At 36.3% G+C, this 22,319-nt stretch overlaps 1 protein-coding gene across 3 annotated transcripts in view; it reads left to right on the top strand.

The window, feature by feature from the left end:
• Positions 1 to 22,319, top strand: part of PLA2R1 (phospholipase A2 receptor 1) — a 125,493-nt gene that overhangs the window by 95,780 nt on the left and 7,394 nt on the right. For 2 of the 3 annotated variants that reach the window (XM_086718712.1, XM_025912266.2), the window contains 9 exons: positions 1,057 to 1,121; positions 1,393 to 1,496; positions 3,313 to 3,452; positions 11,939 to 12,056; positions 13,182 to 13,309; positions 13,663 to 13,810; positions 17,752 to 17,990; positions 19,545 to 19,713; positions 22,057 to 22,197. In XM_086718712.1, the coding sequence (XP_086574838.1) occupies positions 1,057 to 1,121; positions 1,393 to 1,496; positions 3,313 to 3,452; positions 11,939 to 12,056; positions 13,182 to 13,309; positions 13,663 to 13,810; positions 17,752 to 17,990; positions 19,545 to 19,713; positions 22,057 to 22,197 (1,252 nt within the window). Of the gene's footprint in view, positions 1 to 1,056; positions 1,122 to 1,392; positions 1,497 to 3,312; positions 3,453 to 11,938; positions 12,057 to 13,181; positions 13,310 to 13,662; positions 13,811 to 17,751; positions 17,991 to 19,544; positions 19,714 to 21,759; positions 21,853 to 22,056; positions 22,198 to 22,319 lie in introns of those variants that run through there. The other variant, XM_086718713.1, reaches the window with a different exon arrangement.

Here is a 22,319-nt window from a genome sequence, read left to right as displayed (position 1 = left end):
CACACTATTCAAGGAGTAAAAATACCTGTTTATAAATTAGAATGTTAGAGAGCTGTTAGGTTCTGTTGTATGATGACCCAAAATTCTGTGGGAAAAAAAATATATCTTAAGGTGTATTCTCCAATTTTTACAGAAGAAATGAAGTGCAAATTTAAATATGCAATGCCTTCAAATTAACAGGCTTTTAGCTTAAAAATTAAGTTACATTTCACACACACACACACACACACACACACACACACACTGAGCACACACACACAATACAGTATATTGATTTAGAAGTCTTAGAGAAATTCTTACTGCCTCTTCCTCTTTTATAGTTAAAGAGGGAATTTCAATTTCCAGGGTCATCAGTCCGGTATTATATTTGCCATAATGTATGTACATGTCCATGCACACATGTGTGAACATGGGGTTTCATTTTAGACTTTAGTGTACTGGGATCTGTCTGATAAATAATGGTACAATATCATTAAAATATAGAAATAATTTTCTGATTGTGAAACACTGGAAGTTCTGTCAGATTCCTTTGTCCTATATTGTGTCTATTTAAATGGGGAGCATGCTATGACTCAGTTTAAAAGCTTAACAATCAGACTAATGCCAAAAATTCAAAATCTTTTTTACTATTGATGTCTTTGTGCCTTGATTGTTTTTAAACAGCATGGCACAGGCAGTAAACTTCTATAAACTGCTGAGGTGATAAAACACTAAATTTTTAGGGAAAAAAAGGAGTCCTATTTTACTTTACAATATTACTTTTTAAAGCCCTCTTATTAAAGTTAGAAAATGTACTTTTAAATACATAGGGAAAGTTGTAAGAAAGATTTTCAATATTTGATTCCAATTTCCCTTCATAATGAGGAGAGAATATTTTAAGATAACGAATTTTCAGGTTCTCTGAAGATGCTAGGCCTAGTGTACTCTTCTTTAGATAATTGGGTAAAATACTAAAGAATAGAAAGCTATTAACAGCAACCCCATTAATCTTAATAGTGAAAAGGGAAAACAAGTAGAATAAACGCTGACATTTTCTTTCTTTTTTTTTTTTAATAGCTATCAAAGTATGGTATAAATTGGTGGATTGGACTTCAAGAAGAAAGAGCCAATGATGAATTTCGGTATGGACCTAGATCAATTTGCATTTTATTTTGTTTGACAGGTTTTATTTGCAGAATGATTGGACTAGATCTTAGTAATCAATTTGTTGAATAGCCTTCAAACATTATCTTTAACTCATAAATTTTCATTTCTCTAACCAAAGACATGAGTATTTTTTTAATTTAGTAAAACATTATGCCTTTAGTCCATACCCCAGAACTTCAAGAATGGTGTTTGGAGACTGGACATACAGAAAAAGAGAAGACCCTAAATTTTTCCATTTTCCTACAGCTGGAGAGATGGAACGCCAGTAACATACCAAAACTGGGACAAGGGAAGAGATGGATCTATGAATAATCAGAGCCAGAGATGTGGCTTCATTTCATCCCTAACAGGTTATTTTACTCATCTATTTTGGGGTTTATAATACAAACTGATAGTTTTCAGGAGGCTTGAAGTCTCCTTTTCATTGCATTAGTTCAGTGAAAAGGTTTTATTTGGCTAATTTGCTTTTTAGTTGAATGTGTTTCATTTCATCAGTCTTAAGGTTTAAGGATGGTCATCCCTACAGTTAATTCCATGTGTTCATGTTCTTGAAAATGAATTACAACCAGATAAGTCATTCCTCATGAAGCAAAATGGCACCAGAAATAGGCCCATTGACACTGATCAAAAATATACCTGACAAATACTATTCTCTATAAAATGTCAATATGGGCTCATTTTTTTTAATTTTTTTTTCAACGTTTTTATTTAGTTTTGGGACAGAGAGAGACAGAGCATGAACGGGGGAGGGGCAGAGAGAGAGGGAGACACAGAATCGGAAACAGGCTCCAGGCTCCGAGCCATCAGCCCAGAGCCTGACGCGGGGCTCGAACTCACGGACCACGAGATCGTGACCTGGCTGAAGTCAGACGCTTAACCAACTGCGCCACCCAGGCGCCCCAATATGGGCTCATTTTTAAAATCTCTTCTTAATATTCAGTTTATATTTGGCCAGAACTTTACCCTCTATGAAATTTACTTCCACTTTCCCATTTAAGAAAGATTTTCATTGAATTCAGTATTTTTTTAATGCCTGTCATTAACTGTTTCTTGCCATAGAATACCAACTGTCTCCAAGTTGGATTTAGAAATACATGTACGTTTAAGATGGGTGGGTTTTTTTTTAATTTATCAGTACAATGTTATTTGGGTTCATTGTCCACTCATATTCACCCCACTCTTTCTATCCTATAAAAGGTAATTATGTTCCTGACTCTTAACAGATTCATAGTGAACCTGTGCATCAAGGCAGGAGAGGGATAAGCACGGAAAGCAATCCTTGGTGGAAGGGTGTCTGCAGAGAAAGGAAAGGAAAAACCACGTTGTTAATCAGCTCTCTTTTGCCAGCAGGTGTCACAACAGCCTACAGAAAGGCTGTTTTGTGATTCTGGAAGACTAGCAGCTACTCTGCATTGAAAATAGCATGCCAGCCCCTCCTTCAAAATGCCTTTTTTTTTTTTTTTTGGTTCATATCCCTCACTAGAAAACTGAAACCTGCCTTTGCAATTTACATGCATCCCTGCCCTATTCTGGGATTTATAACTTGAATGCTAATGAAATGCATTCTATAACCTTTACTCTGAAAATATAGCTCTTCTAAATTAAAATACATTTTACAGGAGGCTAAGGACTTTGGGATGTATCTTCCTGAAGGCATGTCTATGTGTGCCTGTTTTGTTTAAGGGTGCGTGTTGAAAAGTGCTTCTTTCTTAGAAGTTACAGAGTTAATTTTTCTACATTGTGTATTTTCTAAAGAATTAGAAATTAGAAATGATCATCTATTGTTTTAGAATCTTGTTTCTCTTTATATTGAAATTGAATATTTTAAAACAAAAATATTACTTTACATTCTTCTGTTAACCAAGTTAAATATTCTTAGCACTTTAATCAGTTCTGTGATTTCAACTGTAATATTTCAGTTAGTTGGGGCATTTTTTCTTTTTTTTGGCATTTGCGAAATTCCTACATTCTCAAATTAGAATTACTGATTTAGCACCCTGACCAGTTTGCTCTTGCCATGAGAGAACTCTGTTAGCAGTTTAGTCCAATTTCTAGATTTAAAAAATTATGATAAACCATTAGCAGTCATAAAAATGTGATACACAAAGAATGCTTACAAAGAGTCACCATTATTTCAGGTCATCTCTAACTCATTTACTCCTCCAGGACTCTGGGCTAGTGAAGAGTGTTCAGTTTCTATGCCTAGCATCTGTAAGCGAAAGAAGGTTTGGATCATAGAGAAAGAGAAAGATATCCCAAAACAACATGGAACATGTCCCAAAGGATGGCTATATATTAACTATAAGGTAAACTCATTTTCAAAAAGTTGCCTGTGTTTCTCTCTTGTAGACATTTTAGAACGTAATTTTAAAAGTAGGTATGGCTTTGAAAAACCAGGAGTTGTCCACTGGACCTGGAATTTTTTTGTCACAGCTTTCAAGAGATTTGAGGTTTTCAAGGTAGGGGCAATCTCTTGGAATAAAGAAACAGCCTTGACACCACCCTTCATTTGTATACTGTTTTTGCTCACAATCCTTCATTGTGCTGTATAACTGTTTCATTAGGCGTGATGCATATGAATGTGTGTAACTGGGCCCTGCCCCCAAATGAGCTGTCAACTCCAGAGGGCACAGACTCCATCTTCCCTTTCTTTTGTGTCTTCCCTGCCTGGAGCTGGCATAGAGCTCTGCCCGCTGTGTGAATTGACCCACTAATAATGTCATCTTGAGCCTCATAAAGCTGGTGCTTCCGTGCAGAATTGAAATTTAAAAAAAAAAAAAAATTGCCAGTGGGGATATTGTAAACCAGATTTATTATTTCTGATAATGCCTCCAATTAAGGCCAAGAATTTTTCTCCACTCTATTATGTTTTATAATAAAATAACTTTATAGGCCTTAGGTGTGGAAGTAATTAAAATGCATCCCAAAATATAAAAGTTTAATTCTTTGATAATGGAAAAACCCAAACTGTGTCATAATTTTATATGTTAATATGAAATTGCTCTTTGTTGACAGCCAGTTTTCAATCTGTATATTCAGTTATATTGGCAGAGCCTTCTCTCCTTTATGATCTTCCGTTCACTGTTAATTTGTGATATGGGGCCACTGGGATTTTACACGTATTTGTTGAACACTTACTACATATTTGGCACTGATTTTTTTAATTGTGGTAAAATTCACATAATATAGAATTTACCATCTTAACCATTTTTAAGTGTTTAGTGAGGTAGTGTTAAGTATATTCACATTGTTGTGCAATGAATCTGCTGACCTTTTTCATCTTGTAAAACTGAAACCCTAAATCCAATAAACAACAACCCCTCATTTCCCCTCTCCCAGCCCCTGGCAACCATAATTCTGCTTTCTGTTTCTATTAATTTGACTACTTCAGACACTGAGGATAAGTAGAGTTGTACGTTATTTGATCTTTTGTGAGTGGGTTATTTCACTAAGCAGAACGTCCTCCAAGTTCATCCATGTTAGAGCATGTGTCAGAATTTCCTTCCTTTTTGAGACAATAATATTCCATTTTATGTATGTACCACATTTTGTTTTTCCACTCACCCACTGATGACATTTGGGTTTCTTCCACCTTGTGGCAAAGAGTTTTTGCTGGCTGATTTAAAAGATATTTCTTATTTTGTTCAATTCTTTAAATACACAGAATTATTATCCCATCCTATACACAAGAAGACCAAGACTGGTAACATTGTGTGCTTTTTCTGGAAGTTCACAGCAAATAAGCGTCAGGTTGAGAATCAACCTCAGGGTTTCTGACTCCAGTCAAGTAGTCTTGTCTCTTTCCTACAGTTGCCACTTCATATAAAAATTCTTAAATTACTAGATCAGTTTAGCCCCATGATACAGTCAATCTGGTGGCACTGAGATATCTTCTAAAATATAGTGGTTTTCTAAAACTTTATATGGTATTGAGGTACATTTTTAATAGTCAATACTTTCTGCCTGATTCCTATTTTCCCAAACTATAAAATCTACCAGTTACAAGTAATTTATACATTTCAATATAAGAAACGTAGCAAGTATTCAATAGAACACTGAGTATAACTAAGTCTTTAATTAAAACCTTTGACAATTAGTTCTTTTTATAGCTATTCTATCGTGGTAAAATATATTTAAAATAAAATATGCCATTTTTACCATTTTAAATGTACAATTCAGTGGCAATAATTACATTCACAATGTTATTCAACCATCCCCTTTATTTCTAAAATTTATCATCATCCCAAACAGAAACCCTGTAACTATTAAGCAATAACTCCCAATTCCCCATTCCTCCAGCCATGGTAAGTTCTAATCTGTTTCCTATCTCTATGAATTTGCCTGTCTAGATATTTCATGTAAGTGAATTTATACAATATTTGTCCTTTTTTTTCTGGCTTATTTCTCTTTGAATAATGTTTTCACTGTTTATCCATATTATAATGTGTATCAGAACTTCATCCCTCTTTATGACTAACTAATATTCCACACCACATTTTGTTTTGCCATTCATCTGTTGATGGACTTGGGTTGTTTCCATGTTTTGGTTATTGTTAATAAATTTTCAATGACCATTGGCATACAGGTATCTGCTGGAGTCCCTGTTTTCACTTCTTTTGGATATACACCTAGGAATGGAATTGCTACATCATGTACTAATTCTGTGTTTAACTTTTTGAAGAACCAGCAAAATGTTTTTCACATACATGGCTGAACCATTTTACAAGCCTGCTAGCAACGTATGCTAGCAATTTCTCCACATCCTTAACAACACTTGTTATTAGCTATCTTTTTGCATGCATCCTAGTGCATGTCTAGAGTTAATCTCATTATGGTTTGATTTACATTTGCCTAATGGCTAAGGATGTTGAGTGTCTTTTCATGTGCTTATTGACCATTTGTATATTGCCTTTGGAAAACATGTCTATTCAAGTCCTTTGTTTTCATTTGGGTTGTCTTTTTATTGTTGAGTTGTAGGAGTTCTTTATATATTCTAGAAATTAGGCCCCTATCAGATACATGTTTTGCAAGTATTTTCTCCCATTCTGTAGGTTGCCTTTTCTAATGTCTTTTGATGCACAACAGTTTTAATTTTAATGAAGTCCAATTTATCTAATTTCTCTTTTTACTCATGTTTTTGGTGTCATAGCTAAAAATAGTTTGCCAAACCCAAGGTCATTAAAATTTACCTCTTATGTTTCTTCCTAGAACTTTATGGTTTTAGCTCTTAAGGTTTTGGTCCATTTTTAGTTAATTTTTCTACCTTGCAACTATTAAAACAGATGCATCCTGGAGTGCTCTATATGGGACAGACACAAAGGAATGCATATCTTGTCTCAAAGTCACATTTTCGATGCAGACAGTGAGCAAACCCAAAGCATGCGGACAACTGTTCCAGTTACTAATCATAACTTCTCCCATGTACAAAGGAGGGTATTTTAAGGAAATTAACAGCAAATCAGATCCTTGGCACTAGAGAAATAATTCTTAGAAACTCTCAATATTTGTTTTTGGTTCAGCCCTTGGCTATTATCCTCCCCCCAAACTTCTTTATCTGCACAGCTTAACTCTAGTCGATGTTTTCTCCTGTGTAAACATATTGAGTATATATGTACAGAGGCATGGTAGCAGTAACCGGGGAACAGACCCAGGGCAACAGAGTAAGTGAATACTTCCTTTGAAAGGAATAGAGGGGAGTGAGTAAAGCACAAACACATACATGAGAGGAGAAAGGCTTTCTGAAGCAGGATTGGAGCAGGATTAAAACATCCCTGTGTAGCTCAAAGTTAAAAAAAAAAAAAAACTTTATTGATAACTAACAGTTAGATTAGTGGTTCACAGCCCTGATCAAATATTTAGAATTGCCATGTTAGCTTTTTAAAAATGTCAAGGTGCAGGTGACATCCTAAAGATTCTGATTTAATTGATCTGCATTGGATCTAAGCATCAGTGTTTTTTAAAAGTTCCCTTGGTTATTCTAATGCACAGCCAATATTTGCCCAGCAATAGGAGAGCTGCATGACTTAGTCTTTGAATCATTCAGAGGAATTGACTAATAAAGATACTGTCACAGCAGGCTTCCTAAGAAAGGATCTTTTACAGAGTAATGTTACAGGGTGCTCAAGTGTCCCCACCCATCACACCTTCCTTTGCATAGTAATGTCTAAAATCACTGGAGTCTCACTCCTTTGCCTTGACTCTTTATTTTTTAATTTTCTTTATTTCTGAGATTGCCTCATTTGTCATGTATGCCTTGGAATAAGTGGGCTTATCAGATCATTAGAAAAGCTGGCAATAGGAGGATTGATAATGGAGAGGAGGAGAGCCCTGTGGGGATGGCTTCCCTGATTAACAAAGTTACAGAAGGAAAACTGGGAGATAGCAATGACAGACATTACTCACTTCACAGTTCTGAATGAGCATCGATATGTTATATCTCATTAAATTTTGCTTCTTGTTTGTCAATTTTCTATGGCTCATTTTTATTGGTTATCTCTAAGAAAAAAAATCTAGTTGGTTGACTATCCACCTATAAGAGGCTTGTTTGTTTGTTTGTTTTACTTTTATTTGCATTTATTTTATGCAGAATTAACTCCCAGCCCATTAGTTTTTGTGTCTTCACTTTCTTCTGGGATATCTTTTTCTTTTGTGCAACCTCCTCTTCTGGTTTAGAAACAAACAATCTGCTCTTTTTCAATAAGGATCATCTCAGTGTGGCAGGGAGAGCTCATGTACGGGTTCATCCATGAGCCCTGTAAGTTCTATGCCACATCTTGGGGGCTTTGTTCGCCTGGATGTGCTCAATGACAAGAGAATCTACATCTAAACCCTTAAGTTCAGCATTCCTCTCTGCATTTTTAAGCATGTGCAGTAAAAATTCTTTTTTGGGCCACTGGCCCTGTGTCCAGCCCCACTGTTTGGCCTGGGCACACCTACCAACTCCACAACTGTACCATCAGAATTGAACACATTGCTTCTGCAAATACTTTTCAGATACTTGGTGGCTTTTCAGATATGCATACCCTTGATGGGCTGGGCAGTTTCATGTGTGTTCTTAAAGTGAACATGAATATTTGAGCCTCTTGATTTGCATGATTTTGTCAGATTGTTTGGGTCAAGTGAATAGTCAACCATTTTCAAAGATCACCTCAGGCAGCTTACAGGAAGAGGAAGTCACCTTTAAGAGTTTTAAAACTGATGGGGCGCCTGGGTGGCGCAGTCGGTTAAGCGTCCGACTTCAGCCAGGTCACGATCTCACGGTCCGTGAGTTTGAGCCCCGTGTCAGGCTCTGGGCTGATGGCTCAGAGCCTGGAGCCTGTTTCCGATTCTGTGCCTCCCTCTCTCTCTGCCCCTCCCCCGTTCATGCTCTGTCTCTCTCTGTCCCAAAAATAAATAAAAACGCTGAAAAAAAAATTAAAAAAAAAAAAAAACTGAGATACCAGAAGTTAAGCATCTTTTCTAATGTTTTATAAATTATTTTCTCTGTGTTTGATGATATATGAGTCCTGACCTGGGATTACTTCCAGAAGAGTGAGTCATCGAAGATACTTGTCACAGCAGAGCTATAGGCAGGAAAAATGCTAAGTGTGCATGTGCTTGTGTTTATATTAGATTAATTCTTATCCTTCCACTCACACATCTTTATCCAGGGATCTGGGTCGAGTACTAATGCCTGCTTTGCACCATCTACTTTGGAATTAGCCAAAATTTGATTTCATGCACAACATAGCTTTTCCTTTAAAAAAACACTCTCTTAATTATTAATATTATTAGCACTTTATTCATTCATTCACTTAGCTATATTGGATGTTGGTAATTTTATGGTGAGGAAAAACAAACAAAATCCCTTCTCTTTTGGAGCTTACAGACTAGAGAGGAAACAAACATTAGTAAATCACTCAGGAAAAGACCTCTAATTTATAACTGTGACACATATGATGAAGAAGACTTACATAGTTCTATTAAAGTACATAACAGGAGAACATGACTGATGTAGTCAGAAGGACAGGAAACATTAAAAGCAGGGGAATATAGCATGTGCTAAGGTCCTGTGGTGAGAGGGGGTGTAATCTATTGAAGAAACTAAAGGAAGCATAAAGAACTAGAATGTGAAAAGTGAAATAAAAAAGAGTTTCTGGTTTTTATCCTAAGAACAATGAAAAATGCCTCAAGGGTTTTACCTAAAGAAGGACATGATCAGGAATGAGTTTTGAAAAAGAATCATTTATGCTGCAATGGCAAAGACAGACTGGAGACAGGCAAGGATGATGAAGGTTCTAAGAGTGGTTGGGAAGCTATTGTAATAATCCAAGGTAAGATAGTGAAGGCAGAGACTGTGAGGCAGTAGGAATGGGGGAAGGACATTGAGAAATGGGATGTCCAAATGGTAGATTGAAGAGGGGCTGGGGTGGGAAGGTGAGGAGACTCCCAGGTTTCGGGCTTATATAAATGTATGACCGACTTTGCCATTTAATGTCAGTAAGAATACTGGAAAAGGACCAAGTTTGGGGGAAAGATCATAAATTCCATTTTCAAGTTTTGAACTGGAAATGATTTTAAGGTAAGAATTTTGTATTCAAAACTCATTTGGATTACAGTAGGGTATCCTTCATTCACAGTAATAATAAGAGATGCCTTAACCTTGATCACATTTTGCAAATTAGTAAGTAAATAAACAATTTAAAAGTGCTGTACGTCTTATTGCTGCTTTGCTTTAATTACTAATGACAACCATTTCAAAGTGTGGTAGTAATTTTTTTTGAAACAATGAAGTGTGGTAATAGGAGGCTACACTCTCATACTCCAGCTAGTAAATCTTGGCTGAGGCAAATGTGGGGGGTTGGATGAGTTGGGGGATGGGATAGGGGGCATGTGTGTGTGTGTTTTCTAGAAAGATTTATTGAGCTAACTAAACCAATGAGGTTCATTGGTATTTATGAATGGTTCATTAGTGTGACTATCTGAACGCAAGGTGAATTCACATTAAATGATAAGACTGCCTAATAATTAGTGTGTGCCACTGTTTGGAATTTGTAATTAGAGAGAAGAGACAAAATGAAAGGAAATAGATAAAAGAATAGTTGCTATAAAATTAAAATCCTTTAAAGCCAATTCCATTTCTTTGTGAAGCAAACAAGGTGACGAGGACCAGAAGAATTGAAAATGTATTTCCTCTCTTATTTGGTAATTCAACTTCAGGCTACATCAGGATTTCTGGTTTTTATCCTAAGAACAGTGGAAAATCCCTTATAGTTTTTAGATTTTGATTTTTTTGGAAAATCCCTAATAGTTTTAAACTAAAGAGTGACACGATTAGGATCAAGTTCTGAAAGGAATTACCTGGGCACTATTGACATTTGGGGCTGAATAATTCTTTGTTATGAGGGGCTGACCTGTGCGTTATAGAATGCTTAATAGCATCCTTATACCCTACCCACCAGATTCCAATAGCAAAGCTCCCACATCAAGCTGTGACAATCAAAAATGTCTCCAGAGATTATTGAATGCTGCCCTTTGAGAACCATTGGACTAAATCTAGAATGCCTGAGAATGTTGTTTGACAACTATTTTGGGGTCTATTGGCTTTTATAATGTTCCATAAATATTTATTGGGGACCTTCTTTGTTGTGATGTTCAAAAAAAAGCAACATTTAGTCTCTGCTTTTTAATGAGTTTATGATGATGGGAAAGGATGGGGGACTGACAAATATAGAAATTAAAGATGAGGAAGGATGTCATTCCAAAAGGGGATGAGGAAGGATGCTCTCTCAAGTGCAGGCTTCCACACTTGCCTAGAATTATCTTGTAACTGGGATTTTCTGGGTGGTGAAATCTTAAGATCTAACCTATCAATGACCAGGGTTGCCTATGTTCATTGACAAGAGAATATTCAACACAGAATATTCTTTGCATACAGTTTCTCCTGACGTCTCTGCAACATTGCCTGATCCACTATAGCCTTTCTTTTCTATCTCTCTCTCCCCCGACTCCACCTGGCCCTATTAACATGTTTAAATTTCACCGAGCTTTGGTTGCGGATGGGTGGTGTCTTCAACACTACCTGACCTGTGCAGTGGTTATTGTTCCATTTCTCGCTCCATAATGAGTAGCCCTGCCATGCCACAGACATGATTCTCTCATGAGTAAAAATCAGCCCTCACTGCAAAATCCCATAGCCTTCTTTTTGTGTCCCATTGACAGTGCTGGCCACCGTCCCACCTATTTCTCCTCCCTAGGTTTCTTTGGTCCTGCCCTTGCTTCTTTCCCAACTGGGCTCATTTTTTTCTTTTCTGGCTCTTCCTCGTGGACTTACAAACCACATAGCTAACTCAAGTAATTAGTGAATTTAAGTCCCTGTTGTGGTTTGATTTCCCAGTATTCCCCTCTCACTTAAAGTGAGGAAATGTATTTGTAAATAAAATTGAACTAAGCTATTAATTGCTACCTACAGGATTTTTAAAAATTAAAACCACACTACAGGCTGGCTCCTTTTTAAAAGGAATACTGTTTTTCATTGAGCAAAAGACATCGTTCTGATACCTTACAGAACAAAACACATCCTTGTTTCTGTTCCTGCCTGACACAAATGCATGCAAGATATTGACTTACCCTAAAAGCTGGTCTTCTGTTTTACTCTCCTATCTTTGGAGCAGCTCAAAGAAAAAAAAATGAGTCATTTCTGCTCAAGAAAATTATAAAGAATTCTAAAGACTGATCCTCAGTGTCTTTGGAAGGTTTTTAACTCATTAAGAAAAATATGGAAATGAATGCTTTTTTGGACATTTTTTTAAAGTGCCTTTTGGTGAAAATCCCCAAAGACCCAAGGGATTGGAAGAACTGGACATCAGCTCAAGATTTCTGTGTTGAAGAAGGGGGCACACTGGTCGCCATTGAAAATGAGGTGGAGCAAGGTAGAGTATTCAATATTCAGTCGGGCAAAAATAACCATTTTTATTTCAATATCTATTAAAATGGGGGCACCTGAGTGGCTCAGTTGGTTAAGCGTCCAACTCTTGATTTCAGCTCAGGTCATGATCTCACAGTTTGTAAGACAGAGCCCTGGATCTGGCTCTGTGCTAACAGTGCTTGGGATTCTCTCTCCCCCTGTCTCTCTACCCCTCCCCCACTGGCCTTTTCTCTCTCAAAATAAATAAATAAACTTTAAAAATGTCCCCCCAGGGGCGCCTGGGTGGCTCAGTCGGTTAAGCGGCTGACTTCGGCTCAGGTCATGATCTCGCAGTCCATGAGTTCGAGCCCCACATCGGGCTCTGTGCTGACAGCTCGGAGCCTGGAGCCTGTTTCGGATTCTGTGTCTCCCCCTCTCTCTGACCCTCCCCCATTCATGCTCTGTCTCTCTCTGTCTCAAAAATAAATAAACGTTGAAAAAAAATTAAAAAAAAAAATTAAAAATAAAAAAAAATGTCCCCCCAAAATGCTAACATTTCCAAATCAACATCATATGTATTATATAGCTGATGACACATACATTTTCAGTTTGACCTATAAGGTTTATATCATGACATCTGTAAAAGTTAGTACATTGCATTGCTTATAAACTGCTGATTTTTGAAGACTTTTGTCTCCCCAGTAATAGTGGAAAAAATAGGGCAGATTTATGATCTTTATTGCAAAATGGCTGAAATAATCTGAGGTACACTCTATAATAACTGCATGGTATAATTTTTAGATCCCTTTAGATTAACCTGTACACCTTTATTTGATATTTAGGCAATTGTATACTTCAGTTTAAGTAGAGTTGATAAATCTTCTTTTGTTTAGAAAGGCATTGAATGAACACTGGAAATAGTTTTGTTAATGATATGATGAAATCCCAGGCTTAGCTAGCTAATGTCTATCAATTAAACTGAAACAAAAGTGAAAGAGACTGCATTACCTTAGTAAGAACAAATTCCTACAATTGATTCATAATTAAGTTTTGCTGTCATTTAAATAAAATCATAGCTACAAACAGAATTCGATGATTACCCAAATGGTTTATATGGTATTAAATTTGATAATGTATTTCTATTTTTTAGCTTTCATTACTATGAATCTTTTTGGCCAGACCACTAATGTGTGGATAGGGTTACAAAATGGTAATTATGAAAAATGGCTAAATGGAAAGTCTGTGGCATATTCTAACTGGTCTCCATTTGATATAAATGTAAGTTTTCAGATTTAATTTTTAGAAAAAATTTTAGCAAGAGATCCTATTTAATACTTAGTAAAGTGTTCTTTTACTTCCTATACTTTATAGGCATAAATTTTATTAGTCTGTTATTATATTAATTTTTAATAATGTAATTATGTCATTTTCATGTGTTCTATAAATGATATTACTTATCACAATAATTATTTACTTGTCAGGTTATGAAGTGATCTGTGAACAGGTTTATTAAATGCAAATAAAGGGATAATAGTGCTTGAATTTTTAAATTGTCCTTAATAAAAATTTCAGTGTTATAATAATGTTATATGTTTCCATTTTTTTTTGGAAAACATATGATCTTTTTAAAGATTCCAAGTCATAACATCACTGAAGTTCAAAAACACATTCCTCTCTGTGCCTTGCTGTCGAGTAATCCTAATTTTCATTTCACTGGAAAATGGTATTTTGAAGACTGTGGAAAAGAAGGTCATGGGTTTGTTTGTGAAAAAATGCAGGGTAAGAAATATTTGCTTTTTTATTCCTTTCATCTCTATGACCCACTCTTCTCTTCCATATTTGTTTTACACACTGTATAACTGTCATTTTCATAGCTAACAGTGTCAGGCACTTACTTTTTGAGCTTTATATATATTTGCTCATTAATCTCTACTACCCCAGGATTATGGCCTTTAGTGGGATTCTAAAGACTACAGAGACCATCTGAGAGATGACCAAGTTTATGCATCCATTTTAGCCCTATTAAGTGGCTTTACTGCTTTCTTCTGAGTTTATGTGTGTGTTCAGGGAATAAAAAAGGCTTTAAGAAAATGTTGTTAAATAAAGAAATAAACAAACTAATATTTCCTACTTTCTCGGAAACCTAAAAATGCCCTCTGAGACTAAATATGACATGTAGCATGTCTCTAGAGCTAATGATCAGAACCCCCAGTAACTTTTGGTGTGAAATACAAAAGCCATACTATTACACGTAGTCAGTGGGGTTGATGATCAGGTCAAATGCACTGTAAGTGACCTTGACTAATAAAAATAAAAATAGCAACAACAAAAAACAATAGCTCCAACTTGTGCTTTCACCAGGTGCAAGGTTTCCCTGTATGATGCTACTCTAGAAGACCACAGTTTGTGTTTGGAGCTGGGTGCAACTCTGGGCAGCCTATTGTTTATATACTTACTTGGAATATGATTTATACCTCTTAGTGTTGCATGTATGTGAACACTTTAATGCACTGAGTATCTATCCATCCTCAGAATAGCCCAGGGAAGCTATTTCCCAATTCACAGTTATCACTTAAAAATAATAATATTCAGGAATTGAAAGAAGATAATCAATTATAGCAAGAGTATTATGAGAAGAGAAGAGTCTTGTAGGGAAAGAAATAATATCAATACACCATGTATTTGCATACTTATGATATACCTGGCCCTGTGCCTTGGCTTCATAAGCAATAAGGCATAAAAACCTCCCAACAATGCTAGGAAGTAGGTAAAAAGTGTTATTTTACAGATGAGAAACTTGAGGCTTAGAAAAAATAAATTACATATTCAAGGTCACTCAGTTAAATACAATGATTCTATTCTGTGACACTGATGTTGATCTCTTCTTAAAATGGACTGCTCTCTTACCACTTTCTCTCTTTGAAATTTTTTGGGCTAACATTGTATATGGTCTTTTGGACATAGTCTAAAGTAGGGGTGGTTGGGAGCATAGGCACTGGAATTCATACCCCACCTGGGTTCTTTCCCCATCTCTGTAATTAAGTGTCAATGAAGTTTCTTATCTTTTTACAGATGGGACTTCACATCTGTAAAATGGGATAATAACTATCTCACTCTATGCACATACAGAGTCTATGCATATATAATGCTTAGCAAGTTGCCAGCATATTAACAAATGACAGCTGTTTATATTATTATTTCCAAAAAATATTATTCAACTACACAAATTCTCTTAGCCTACAATAAATGACCAAATTCTGCTCCACTTCTTTATTTGCCATATAAACAGCTGCTTACATTGGGCTTAGAGCGCAAACTCTCTTAACTGCCTGAAAGAATAAAGATACCTAAATAAAAGGGAGACAGGAACAAAATCAAGACCCCCAATATGGGGCTTGGTTTCCAACAGATCCTTCTTTTTCAGGTCAATGAGTGGCAAAATCATGTTGCTCAAAATCACGTATGTTCTGAAGTTTGATGGAATCAATTACATATGAAGAATTTTATGTGTGTAAAAATACAGATATGTAATATAATGGGGGTAAATAGTAAAATTGTATTTAGGTCACATATATGAAAATATTTAGTTGCCTTAATTTTACTAGTTATCATTTTTAAATATCTACTATGGTATTATATTGTTTTTTAAAAAAAAATAACATTAGACTTGGTATATAGACTGGCAAGTGGCCAACAGACCTCTAGTAAAGAATAAACAAATATAAAAGTGTAGTCCATCATAATTTACTTGGTAAAGGTTAATTTCACTTTTGTTTTACAATATGTGCTATTATTATATTGAAGTAACATTTTCAGGTAAGAGTCAAATTCCCACTTTGCCATTTTTACTTGGCATAAAGAACCAACATTTATTGAGCACCTGCTTTGTTCTGGGTACTACATTCCAAGTACTGTGTTCCAGTAAGTGCTCTGTGTGTTATCTCTGAATTCTACCCACACCCCTCCAAGGAAAGCTTTACTTATCTCTTAAAGACCAGAAATTTGAGCCTTGGAGAGATTACTTGTTTTTCCAAGGTCACTTAGCCATGCATAGTCAGGACTGGGGTTGATTCACAAGTCTTCTGACCTATTCACACCTCACCATGTTCCTTTTCAACCCCAATTGTAATAAAACCAGTAAATAGAAAAATATCCCAGCCACTTTGGATAAGACAGTTCAGAAATTCTTACCTTGTTTTTCTATTTTAGGTTTGCTAAATTTAGCCTATCATAGTACACGATATAGTACAGAACAAAAAGGCAAGTGCACATTTTAAAGAGGAAATATCCTGGATGTAAAACAAGGGGTTGGCTGTCACATGACCTGTCGCTCATGAACAAGAAGAAGGCACCAGTCATCATGTCTGGGAAAACCTTGCCTTTTAATTTGTAAATCTTGACTCTGACAGATGACATATTAATAGAAACTATTTATAGAATGTGTGTATTCTGTTTATTAATGTAGTTTTTAAGTTTCTATTTAGAATTTATACATGTAAACATTAAACATGATAGCAACTATCATATAATCTCAAGTTTAATAAAGGGTGGTATTTGATTTAAAAAGGGGGGGTGCCTGGGTGGCTCAGTTGGTTAAGTGACTGACTTTGGCTAAGGTCATGATCTCACAGTTGGTGGGTTCAAGCCCCTTACTGGGTTCTGTGCTCACAGCTCAAAGTCTGGAGCCTGCTTCATATTCTGTGTCTCCCTCTCTCTCTGCCCCTCACCTGCTCATGCTCTGTCTGTTTCTCAAAAATAAATAAACATTAAAAAAATTATTTAAAAAAGGGTGGTATTTGAGAATATGTACTTGTAAAATTATGTTTGCAACACAATATATGACTCCATAATATATGTCAATATTCTCTTAGTAAGTATTAAGTTCTGCCAGAGCAATGTGTGTTGGGCCGGGTGTAACTAGTGGAATAAAACCTGTCTGGGGCATCCTAAAAGAGGGTATCTTTTGGGATGAGCACTGGGTGTTGTATGGAAACCAATTTGACAATAAATTTCATATATTAAAAAAAAAAGGAAAAAAAAAGAATGAAATCTTGCCATTTGCAATGACATGGATGGAGCTAGAATGTATTATGCTAAGCGAAATAAGTCAATCAAAGAAAGACAAATACTGTATGATTCACTCATATGTGGAATTTAAGAAACAGAACAGATGAACATATGGAAGGTGGGGGTAGGGGAACAAGAGGAGAGAGGGAAACAAACCACAAGAGACTCTTAATGATAGAGAACAAACTGAGGGTTGATGGAGTGACGTGGGTGGGAGAAGGGCTAGATGGATTAAGGTATTAAGCTATATAAGGTATTAAGGAGGGACCTTGTTATGATGAGCACTGGGTGTTGTATGTAAATGATGAATTACTGAATTCTACTCCAGAAACCAATGTTGCGCTCTATGTTAACTAAATTTAAATTTTAAAAAAAGGAGAAAAAGGGAGTAAAAAATGGGAAATCTTCTAGAAATCTTCTCTATGTATGTTTGTTTTTTTTTTTTAAGAAACTCATGCATTAAACTTCCTAAGTTCTCATTCTTTAGCATCACCTATGCTTTCAGGTATTACCCTCATTTTGAAATAGTTCTGGGAAGGAAAACTGATGTTCATCACAGCATGGATCATTATGACATGGATCCATGATAAGCTTTGCCTCTCCCTTTCTCAACCGGATGCTAAAAATGATTGTTGTTGTTGTTCTTGTTCTAGATACCTCTGGACACAGTGTAAATACATCTGATATGTATCCAGTCCCCAATACCTTAGAATATGGAAACAGAACTTATAAGATAATTAATGCAAATATGACTTGGTATACAGCAATAAAAACCTGCCTAATGCATGGAGCAGAATTGGCCAGCATTACAGATCAGTATCACCAGTCCTTCCTCACTGTTATCCTCAACCGGTTAGGACATCCCCACTGGATTGGATTGTTCACTGCAGATGTAAGTATCTTAAATCTCTTGGAACATCCCTGCATAACTAAGTTTCACATCAACTTCCTTAGTGGTATGGACACTGAAATTAACACAGAGAAAAAAAATTCCAAGAAATAATAGCAAATGTAACATTTAAGTAATTGGTTCATACAACAACTATGACCAACCTTACGAATAGCTTATGACTACAAATTAAAGGTATACACCTTTTTTAGAACAAACATCCACTTGCCTAATCTATGGAAAATAATGCCCTTCAAAGGTTCTCTGAAAATTTCTGAGTATCTCTAGATACTGCCTCATGTGGGCAGTGGAACACATCTTAAACTCAAGCACCTGCATTTGGGCAATCTGCATTTAAGAAATTATCAAGAAAAATGGATCATGCTTCCTGTCTAGAAATGTGGTTATTAATTAATTCAGTACCACCTTGGAATTTAACACGTGGGTTTTCTCTCCCTCTAGGGATGTATTTTGGAGAGTAAGATTTTTTTCTTAGTTTTCTTTTTTTTTTAAATAAAACTATTATACACTTGCAGTAGTAAAAAGTAAACTCTATTCTGTCTCAACCTCTGGTTCTGTACCCCAGAGATAATCACTGTAAATATTTCTTATGCATCATTTAAAAATTTCCTACACATATTTACATAATGGGTAAATATGTATATTGTTTTTTAAATACAAATGAGGTTATACTACTTGTGCTGTCCTTTAACTTGTTTTTTGTTTAATATGCCTTGTACAGCTTTCCATGTCAGCACATAAAAATCTAACACATTCTTTGCAGCACCACATAAAGATATACCATACCACTCTCCTGTGAATAGAAATTTGGGTTCTTCCCAGTTTTTCACAATTACAAGTAATACACAACAAACAACCCTGTGTAAGTTGGATAAATTCCTAGAAGTTAAATTGCTGAGCACACTTTACATTTTAAGAAATAGTGCCATACTGCCTGCCAAAAGTTTACACTAATTTACATGCAAACAACTATGATAACAGGTAGTTTTTCATATCCTTGTCAATACTGGACACTGTCAAAATTTTAATCCTTGTCATTGGGATAGGTGAGAGAATGGTGTCTTATGGTTGTTTATTATATTTGTGCATTACAGAATGATTTAACTTCACGTAGTCAATTTTGCATTATGGCCTCTGGATTTTGTATCAGACTTGAAAAGATATTCCCCGCACCAAGAGTATAAAATATTTAGCCAAGTTTTCTCTAGCACTTTTATGTTTCCAATTCATATGTATGAATCTTTGACCAATCTGAAATTGGTTTTGGTGTAAAGAACAAGATATTAATCCAACTTCATTCTGATTGCTTACTTGGAAATTATGGTGGTAGGGAACAAAGGATTACCCAAAACTAAAAAAGATACTGTTGTGACAGCTATTTCTTTTTGTCAGGCCACATTCACAAGCTATCCTAGACCCCCTGAAATAGAAGTCTAGATGTGGAAATACAAATCAGTGCGTGAAGTAAGGGCTGCTCAAATAGCACTGGGTGATGCAGTGCTAGCAAAGAAATTATGGCTTCATTTCCCTCCACAGAATGGTCTTAATTTTGACTGGTCAGATGGCACCAAATCCTCCTTCACTTTTTGGAAAGACGATGAGTCATCCATCTTGGGTGACTGTGTTTTTGCCGACACCAGTGGACGCTGGAGTAGCACAGCCTGCGAGTCATTTCTGCAAGGAGCAATTTGTCACGTACCTACTGGTAGGTTTAATTCTATTCAACTCAACAAATATGTACTGGCACCTACTGTGTGTAAGGCACTGTGCTAAGCAGGAGCTTTGAGTAAGGGTAAGAAGTGTCTGCCCTCAAGAAGCCTCTGGTCTGGTAGGTGATGTTCAGACAAATAACTGTTACACCAAGCAGAACTACCAAATGATGGAAAAGAGGTAGTAAGTGTTGTGGGGTTAGCAAGAAAAAAGAACATAACACATCCACTTGAGGACAAGTAGAAAGACTTCTTGAAGGACATAACTGTGTGACTGGCCTTGAAGAATAGGTAGGATGTAGTGAGAAAATGATTGGACATGGAGAGGCAGTCTGAACAGAAAAGCTTGGACAGGGCATCTGGGTGGCTTAGTCAGTTAAGCATCTGACTTCGGCTCAGGTCACCACCTGACCACCTGGTTCGTGAGTTCGAGCCCCGCGTTGGGCTCTGTGCTGACAGCTCAGAGCATGGAGCCATCTTCAGATTCTGTGTCTCCTTCTCTCTCTGCCCCTCCCGCACTCACTCTGTGTGCCTGTGTGTGTGTGTGTGTGTGTGTGTGTGTGTGTGTGTGTGTGTGTCAAAAATAAGTAAATGTTAAAAAAGAAAAGAAAAGAAAAGCTTGGACAAAGACATGGAAGGAAGAAAGGTGTAAAGCAAAGCTAGTGTTGAAATTTGCCTTCATGGCAGTGTACCAGTAAGGAGAGGTGGGAAATCAGGCTAGAAACCTGCATTAAGAGCATGTGTGACCTTGAAGGCCAGACTGCAAATTCACGTTTAAGTCAAAGACTAATAAAATTCTAGAGATGATGACAATGATGATAGAAATAATATTTATATTATATGATAACAATGATAATAATACCTCATTACTCTTAAAGCTCACCTGGCTCTCCCAGTTGAGCCAGGTGAACTTTATTTTAAACAGAAAACAAACTCAGAGCATGAAATAGCTTACTGAAGATCTCACAGATGTCCACCAATAGGACCAGGAGGAGAAGCCAACCTTCCTTGCTCTTTGATGTGATGTTCATCCCATTACACCAAGTCCCCCTTCCCTTGATTGCTACGTAGAGTTCTTTAACACCAGCTGGTGTCTTTTAAAATCTCTCATTTAGTAAAAGTGCACATATTTGCTTACATTCTGGATACTATAAGTTAAACAGCATACACACTATGTAACTTCGGATCAAAATAATTCAGGATAATAATGTAAATAATAGCCACATACACTGGAAAAGCTAATTCTGCTACTAAAACACCATAAAAATTATTCTTCCCTTTTCAATAGCACTGCATTTATTGAGTGCTTAAGAAGTGTCAGGCACTAGCTCATTTAAACTCCTCACGCAGCAGCACCTGACTAGGTCATTTGGTAGAGCATGTGACTTTAGATCTCAGGGTCATGAGTTTGAGTCCCTTGTTGGGTGTAGAGATTACTTAGAAGGGAAAAATAAAAACAAATAAATAAACTTCTCATGTAAAAAAGATGTTGTTTAACTCTCTTTTATAACTTTTTAAAAAATGTTTATTTTGAGAGAGAGAAAGAAAGCACAAGTAGGGGAGGGGAAGAGGGGGGTGCGCAGAGAGAGAAAATCTGAAGCAGGCTCTACCTCAAGAGTGGAGCCCAGTGCAGAACTTGATCTCACAACTGTAAGATCATGACCTGAGCTGAAATCAAGAGTCGGACACTTAACCAACTGAGCCACCCAGGTGTCCTATTGGCTCTCTTTTTATTGATAAAGAAACCAAAGTATGAATATGATAGGTAACATGCCCATAGCCATACACCTAGGATCTCATCATGGATGTGACCTCTAAAGCAAAGTCTACCTGATATTTCCCTTAGTTATGTGTTATGTTTTGCTATGCTATGTTACTTTACCAAATGCATTATTTTCTCTCACAGGTTGATTGGCAGGTAAGGATTTGCTAAATCTGTAATATTTAGCACTGCATAGAACACATTTTGTACATTTGGAAGTGCTTTTTGCCAACTTCATTCATTTCTATGAATCACATCCCCCAGTTTTTCCAACCTTTAGGATACCAATTATAAACATGAAAGACAGCCACCCTCACCCATGCAGCACCCAAACTAAGCCTAAGAAGCTATGCATGAATATACCCTGTTATGTGTAGGTAAAGATTATTTCTGCCAGAAATGCTACAAACCGGATTTGGTTTTCTGATCATTTATATTAAACCCACTCTTTCAGAGTATTATCATGAAAATCTCATTACACTATTTATCTTAGTCTGTCATAGAATTTAATGCAATGTTTATCCCAATAAATGAACCCAGTCACCACCCTAAAATCATAACTGATTTTTGTTCACAGAAACAAAACCATTTGGACACCCAGAGTTGTGCTCAGAAACATCTATTCCCTGGATAAAATTCAAAAGTAATTGCTACAGTTTTTCTACAGTCCTAGACAGTACGAGTTTTGAGGCTGCTCATGAATTTTGCAAAAAGGAAGGTAATTCTTTTGTGATGGTAAAACGCTTTCAATGCATTCCTTCTTGATGTTTCAGTAAACAATGTGGTTTTCTTCATTTGTCTGATTATTTAGTGACTTTAGGAGCAACAACAAAAAAAAGT

The sequence above is a fragment of the Puma concolor genome, chromosome C1 (assembly GCF_028749965.1).
Source record: "Puma concolor isolate L17-30 chromosome C1, mPumCon1.1.hap2, whole genome shotgun sequence".
NCBI classification, from domain to species: domain Eukaryota; kingdom Metazoa; phylum Chordata; class Mammalia; order Carnivora; family Felidae; genus Puma; species Puma concolor.
Note: the sequence above shows the minus strand (reverse complement) of the source record. Positions and strands in the feature narration are given on the sequence as shown.